General features: G+C 38.9%; 1 gene segment (V, D, J or C); it reads left to right on the forward strand.

Moving 5' to 3' along the window:
• The first annotated feature begins 7,502 nt into the window (after window positions 1-7,502).
• LOC123386313 lies at window positions 7,503-8,033 on the forward strand. The segment is given in 2 exon segments: window positions 7,503-7,619; window positions 7,705-8,033. Coding segments are annotated over 2 exon segments (360 nt in total).
• Window positions 8,034-8,393: the final 360 nt, after the last annotated feature.

Here is an 8,393-nt window from a genome sequence, read left to right on the forward strand (position 1 = left end):
GAAATAATAAAAATCAGAGCAGAAATAAATAAAATAGAATCTAAAAAACTGAAGAGCAGATCAATGAAACCAAGAGTTGTTTTTTTGACAAAATAAACAAAATTGATGAACTCTAGCCAGGCTTCTCAAAAAGAAAAGGGAGATGACCCAAATAGATAAAATCATGAAGGAAAATGGAATTATTACAACCAAACCCTTAGAAATACAAGCAATTATCAGGGAATACTATGAAAAATTATATGCCAACAAACTGGACAACTTGGAAGAAATGGAAAAATTCCTAAGCACCCACACACGGCCAAAACTCAAACAGGAAGAAATAGAAAATTTGAACAGACCCATAACCAGCGAAGAAATTGAATCAGTCATTAAAAATCTCCCAACAAACAAGAGTCCAGGACAAGATGGCTTCCCTGGGGAATTCTACCAGATATTTAAAGCAGAGGTAATACCTCTAGTTCTCAAGCTGTTCCAAAAAATAGAAAGGGAAGGAAAACTTCCAGACTCATTCTATGAAGAGAGCATTACTTTGATTTTTAACCAGACAAGACCCTACAACAAAGACAACTACAGCCCAATATCCCTGATGAATATGGATGCAAATATTCTCAATAAGATACTAACAAATCGAATTCAACAGCATATAAAAAGAATTATTCACCATGATCAACGGGTTCATTCCTGGGCTGCAGGCCTTGTTCAACATTCACAAATCAATCAGTGTGATACATCACATTGATAAAAGATAAGAACCATATGATCTTGTCAATTGATGCAGAGAAAGCATTTGACAAAATTCAGCATCCTTTCTTAATAAAAACCCTCAAGACACTAAGGATAGAAGGAACACACTTGAACATGATAAAAGCCATTTATGAAAAGCCCACAGCTAATATCATCCTCGATGGGGAAAAATTGAGATATTTGCACCTGAGATCAGGAATACGACAGGGATGTCCACTCTGACTGCTGTTGTTTAACATAGTGTTGGAAGTTCTAGCATCAGCAATCAGACAACAAAAGGAAATCAAAGGTATCAAAATTGTCAAAGATGAAGTCAGCTTTCACTTTTTGCAGATGACATGATACTACACATGGAAAACCCAATAGACTCCACCAAAAGTCTGATAGAACTGATACATGAAATCAGAAAAGTCGCAAGATACAAAAGCAATGTACAGAAATCACTTACATTCTTATACACTAAAAATGAAGCAACAGGAAGACCAATGAAGAAACTGATCCCATTCACAATTGCACCAAGATTCATAAAATACCTAAGAATAAACCTAACCAAAGATGTAAAAGATCTGTATGCTGAAAACTATAGAAAGCTTATGAAGGAAACTGAAGAAGATGCAAACAAATGAAGAAACATTCCATGCTCATGGATTGGAAGAAGAATATTGTTAAAATGTCAATACTACCCAAATCAATCTACACAATCGAAATTGCAATCCCAATCAAAATTGCACCAGCATTCTTCTCGAAGCTAGAGCAAGCAATACTAAAACATGTATGGAACCACAAAAGACCCAGAATAGACAAATATTGAAGAAGAGGACCAAAGCGGGAGGCATCCCAATCCCAGACTTTAGCCTCTAGTACAACGCTGTCATCATCAAGACAGCATGGTATTGGCACAAAAACAGACACATAGACCAATGGAATAGAATAGAGACTCCAGAATTGGACCCACAAATGTACGGCCAACAAATCTTTGACAAAGCAGGAAAGAATATCCAATGGAAAAAAGATAGTCTCTTTAACAAATGGTGCTGGGAGAACTGGACAGCAACATGCAGAAGAATTAATCTAGACCGCTTTCTTACACAATTCACAAAAATATACTCAAAACGGATAAAGGACCTGAATGTGAGACAGGAAACCACCAAAACCCTAGAGGAGAGAGGAGGAAATAACCTCTCTGACTTTAGCCACAGCAAATTCTTACTTGACACATCTCCAGAGGCAAGGGAATTAAGAACAAAAATGAACTATTGGGACTTCATGAAGATAAAAAGCTGCACTGCAAAGGAAACAATCAGCCAAATTAAAAGGCAGCCAACAGAATGGGAAAAGATATTTGCAAATGACATATCAGACAAAGGGCTAGTATCCAAAATCTATAAAGAACTCATCAAACTCCACACCTGATAAACAAATAATAGAGTGACGAAATGGGCAGAAGACATGAATAGACACTTCTGTAAGAAGACATCCAATTGGCCAACAGGCACATGAGAAGATGCTCAACGTCGCACCTCATCAGGGAAATACAAATGAAAACTACACTGAGATACCACCTCACGCCAGTCAGAGTGGCTAAAATGAACAAATCAGGAGACTATACATGCTGGAGAGGATGTGAAGAAACGGGAGCCCTCTTGCACTGTTGGTGGGAATGCAAACTGGTGCAGCCATTCTCGAAAATAGTGTGGATGTTCCTAAAAAATTAAAAATAGGTCTACCCTATGACCCAGCAATAGCACTGCTAGGAATTTATCCAAAGGATACAGGAGTGCTGATGCATAGGGGCACTTGTACCCCAATGTTTATAGCAACACTTTGAACAATAGTCAAATTATGGAAAGAGTCTAAATGTCCATCAACTAATGAATGGATAAAGAAATTGTGGTATCTATTCAAAATGGAATACTACCTGGCATTGAGAAAGAATGAAATGTGGCCTTTTATAGCAACATGGATGGATCTGGAGAGTGTTGTGATGAGTGAAATTAGTCATATGGAGAAAGACAGATACCGTATGTTTTCACTCTTATTTGGATCCTGAGAAACTTGACAGAAGACCATGGGGAAGGGGAAGGAAAAAAAAGTTAGAGAGGGAGGGAGTCAAACCATCACAGACTCTTAAAAACTGAATAAACTGAGGGTTGATGGGGGGTGGGAGGGAGGGGAGGGTGGGTGATGGGTATTGAGGAGGGCACCTGTTGGGATGAGCATTGGGTGTTGTATAAAAACCTATTTGACAATAAATTTCATATTTACAAAATAATCTTATTTAATTGTCATTACTATGTTTTTTTTAATTTTATGTAAATTTTTTCAAATTCCATTTTATTTCCATCATTTTACTTTCGTCTACTACAGTATATTTTTTCATTTTTTTCAAATTATCAAATGATCTTTTTTTTCTTTTATCTTTATTCTCTTTTTCATTTCTTTACTTTTTTCTAAAATACAGAACAAAAAACTCATATTTATTTTTAATTTTTATTAAAAATATTTTTCTTTAATCTTTTCTACTATATTCTTTACTTTTGTGTATATTATTTTCAATTTCTATTTTACTCCCATCTACCCAATTTACTCTACTTCAGTGTATTCATTTTTTCAAATTCTCAAATGACATACTTTGCCCCCTGTTTTTCCCCTAATCTGTCAAACCACTTTCAACACCCTAAAAAATCACACCTGGGATGTAGCATTAACTATTAGATTTGTGTGTGTGTATGTTTAATTTTTAATTTTAATATTTTTGAAATTTTATTGTTTTATTTCAATATTTCTACTTCATTAATTCCTTTTCTCTCTTCAAAATGACAAAACGGAGGAATTCACCCCCAAAAGAAAGACCATGAAGAAACGACAGCCAGGGATTTAACCAACACAGGTACAAGCAAGATGTCTGAACCAGAATTTAGAATCACAATAATAAGAATACTAGCTGGAGTCAAAAATAGATTAGAATCCCTTTCTGAAGAGATAAGAGAAGTAAAAAAAAAATAGCCAGAATGAAATTAAGAATGTTATACCTGAACTGCAATCACGGATGGATGCAGCTGTGGTAAGGATGGATGAGACAGAACAGAGAAGCAGCAATATAGAGGACAAACTTATAGAAAATAATGAAGCAGAAAAAAAGAGGGAGATTAAGGCAAAAGAGCATGATTTAAGAATTAGAGGAATCAGTGACTCATTAAAAAGGAACATCAGAATCATAGGGGTCCCAGAGGAGGAAGAAAGAGAAATAGGGGTAGAAGGGTTATGTGAGCCGATCATAGCAGAAAACTTTCCTAACCTGGGGAAAGACACAGACATCAAAATCCAGAAAGCACAGAGGACCCCCATTAGATTAAACAAAAACTGGCCAGCAACAAGGCATACCATAGTCAAATTCACAAAATACTCAGGCAAGGAGAGAATCATGAAAGCAGCAAGGAAAAAAAGTCCCTAACATACAAGGGAAGACAGATCAGGTTTGCAGCAGACCTATCCACAGAATCTTGGCAGGCCAGAAAGGAGTGGCGGAGTCTATTCAGTGTGCTGAATCAGAAAAGTATGCAGACAAGAATTCTTTATCCAAGAAGGCTGTCATTCAAAATAGAAGGAGAGATCAAAGTTTCCCAGACAAACAAAAATCAAAAGAGTTTTTGACCACTAAACCAGCCCTGCAAAAAATTTTAAGGGGGACTCTCTGAGGGGACAAAACATGAAAAAAAATATACATATATATACACACACATATGTATATGTATATGTATATGTATATGTATATGTATATGTATATGTATATGTATATGTATATCAAAAGCAAGAAAGATTAGAAAGGACCAGAGAACACCATCAGAAACTCCAGCTCTACAAGCATCATCATGGCAATAAACTCATATCTTTCAGTACCCACTCTAAACCTCAGTGGACTCAATGCCCCAATCAAAAGACATAGGGTAATGGAATGGGTAAGAAAACAAGATCCATCTATATGCTGTTCACAAGAGACCCACTTTAGACCTAAAGACACCTTCATATTGAACATAAGGGGATGGAGAACCATCTATCATGCGAATGATCAACAAAAGAAAGCCCGAGTAGCCATACTTATATCAGACAATCTAGACTTAAAAATACTGTATCAAGAGATGCAAAAGGGCATTATATCATGACCAAGGGGTCTATAGACGAAGAATATCCAATAATTGTAAACATTTATGCGCCAAATGGGAGAGCACACAAATATATAAATCAATTAATCACAAACATAAAGAAACTCACCGATAGTAATACCATAATATTAGGAGACTTCAACACCCCACTCACAGCAATGGACAGATCATCTCAACAAAAAATCGACAAGGAAAGAATGGCTTTGAATGACACACTGGACCAGATGGACTTAACAGATATATTCAGAATATTTCATCCTAAAGCATCAGAATATGCATTCTTCTCCAGTGCACATGGAACGTTCTCCAGAATAGACCATATACTGGGATACAAATCAGCCCTAAGTAAGTACAAAAAGATCGAGATCATACCATGCATATTTTCAGACCACAATGCCATGAATTCAAAATCAACCACAAGAAAAAATTCGAAAGGTAAAAAATACTTGGAGACGAAAGAGGATCCTACTAAAGAATGAATGGGCTAACCAAGCATTTAAGAGGAAGTTAAAAAGTATATGGAAGTCAATTAAAATGATAACGACACAACCCAAAATTCTGGGATGCAGCAAAGGTGGTCATAAGATGAAAGTATATAGCATTCCAGGCCTTCCTAAAGAAGGAAGAAAGATCTCAGGTACACAACCTAACCTTACACATTAAGGAGCTGGAAAAAGAACAGCAAATAGAACCCAAAACCAGCAGAAGACAGGAAATAATAAAGATTACAAAAGAAATTAGTGCTATCGAAACCAAATAAACAGTAGACCAAATCAATGAAACCGGAAGCAGGTTCTTTGAAAAAATGAACAAAATTGATAAACCGCTAGCCAGTTTGATCAAAAAGAAAAAGGAAAGGATGCAAATAACTAAAATCAAGAATTACAGAAGAAAGATCACAACCAACACAACAGAAATAAAAACAATAATAAGAGAGTATTATGAGAAATTATATGCCAATAAAATGGTCAATCTGGAAGAAATGGGAAAATTCCTAGAAACATATACACTACCAAACTGAAACAGGAAGAACTATAAAAATTTCAACAGACTGATAACCAGTAAGGAAATAGTATTAGTAATCAAAAATCTGTCAAAAACAAGAGTCCAGGGCCAGATGGCTTTCCAGGGGATTCTACCAAACATTTAAGGAAGAGTTAACACCTCTTCTCTTGAAGCTGTTCCAAAATATAGAAATGGAAGGAAAACTTCCAGACTCTTTCTCAAGCCAGAATTACCTTGATTCCAAAAGGAGACAGAGACCACACTAAAAAGGAGAACTATAGACCAATTTCCCTGATGAACATGGATGCAAAAATCCTCAACAAGATATTAGCCTACCAGATCCTACAATACATTAAAAAAAATATTTCACCACGACCAAGTAGGATTTATACCTGGGATGCAGGGCTGGTTCAATATCTGCAAAACAACGTGATTCATCACATCAATAAAAGAAAGGACAAGAACCATATGATCCTCTCCATAGATGCAGAGAAAGCATTCGACAAAATACGGCATCATTTCTTGATAAAAACCCTCAAGAAAGTAGGGATAGAAGGAGCATACCTCGAGATCATAAAAGCCATATATGAAAGACCCAATGCTAATATCATCCTCAATGGGGAAAAACTGAGAGCTTCAATGGGCTTAGTGTTACTACAATAATGAAGAACTAAGATTTCTCTGCCCAGCATTCTGGGGCCTAAATTCCTTTTTCTGGTGCTAAGGACAGTTTTCTCCTCCTGGTACAAAAAGGGTGTATTTCACATTGGAGATTTATATTCTGTTTAGGGAACAAATGATGGTCAGTGCATCTCTGCACTGGCTGTTTCTCAAGCATGTTTCATTCCAGCGGCATATTTGGGGTGGCATATTCTGCTCCCCTCCACCATGTAATGCTGGAGTAGAGACACTGGAATAAACGTCCTGTGAGTCTTGACAGGAACCTCCCTGCAGGGCCGGGCCTAGACTGCAGGGAGCTTTCAGTACTACCCAGCACCAGGCTGCTACACCAGGTGAGTAGGTGCACAAGGGGTGGGGAAGGCTTTCCTGTCAGAAGCCAGTGTTTCCTTTTCCAGACAGCAATCTAAAATATCAGTAGATGAGGGATGCTAAAGGGTGTTTAAATATCCTGTTCCATCAGAGCATTTAATGAACTCAGGCAGTGAGAAGACACTTGAAGACGCTGCTAGTCCAGGGCTTTTAGATATCTTCATCTAAGAGATGGAAGCCAGGATGCATTTATTACCCCATTGTGTGCAGCAGTTTGGAGACAAGCTTATCCAGGAATAAGACGTTCAGATATCAGAGCCAACAACAGCTTCAGGTGGTCTCTGCCTCATTCAACACTGGTCCACAATGGGGAGAATTTTCTGTAAGGTCTTATCACTCAGTGGCAGGAGCTCAGTCTGCACACAGTTCAGGAACCTGGCCAAGGACCCATGTCCTCAAACAAGGATTAGACTGGTGCTCTCTGAGTCGCAATGTACACGGTCTCTGGGACCATCTCCAGATGGTTCTGGTCCTGTGTATGAAATCCTCTGTCTCATAACTATGCAAATAGTCCTAAGAGCACTAGGTTAAGTACGGGTGTGTCTGTGCCCTGAGAGCATCACCGTACAACGCCATCCTCTACCGGAGACCCTGAGACACATCCCCTCACAATGGACTGGAGCTGGAGAATCCTCTACCTGGTGGCAGTGGCGACAGGTAAGGGTCACCCAAGTCCCTGAACACAGGAGAGGACCGGGACCAGTCAACATAGATTTCATCCACTCTTGTCCCCTCTCTACAGGTGTGCACTCCCAGGTTTTGCTGGTGCAGTCTGGGGCTGAAGTGAGGACGCCTGGGGCATCAGTGAAGATCTTCTGCAAAGCATCTGGATACGGCTTCACTGATTACTATATGCACTGGGTGCGACAGTCTCCTGCACAAGGGCTTGAGTGGATGGGAAGCATTGACCCTGAAGATGGTGCTACAAGCTACGCACAGAAGTTCCAGGGCAGACTCACTCTGACGGCAGACACATCCACAAACACAGCCTACATGGAGCTAAGCAGTCTGAGGTCTGCAGACACGGCCATGTATTACTGTGCAAGGACACAGTGAGGGGTTGTCAGTGTGAGCCCAGACACAAGCCGCCCCATAGAAGAAGATCAGGACCACCAGGGGGTGCACACTATGCACCATTCTGTTTGTGTTCCCAGAAGCAGGTGCAGGCAGGGGTTGCTGGAAGGTTTTGTGCCATGGCCTGGGGCTTCCTCTCCATACAGCAATTTTCCCCAGGAAGCCTCTCTGGACACATGATTCTGTGCTTACCTACTTGGGTCTGGTTTACAAAGTTTGTTTTACCAGGAAAACTATAATTACATGAACCAGAGATAGAGTCTCTTACAATTGCTTACCCTTGTACTAAATATCAATGGTTTACACGTATCCTGATGCACATCAACTGAACATTTACAGGAGTCCCAGGTGCGTTCA

The sequence above is a fragment of the Felis catus genome, chromosome B3 (genome assembly GCF_018350175.1).
Source record: "Felis catus isolate Fca126 chromosome B3, F.catus_Fca126_mat1.0, whole genome shotgun sequence".
Taxonomy (NCBI): domain Eukaryota; kingdom Metazoa; phylum Chordata; class Mammalia; order Carnivora; family Felidae; genus Felis; species Felis catus.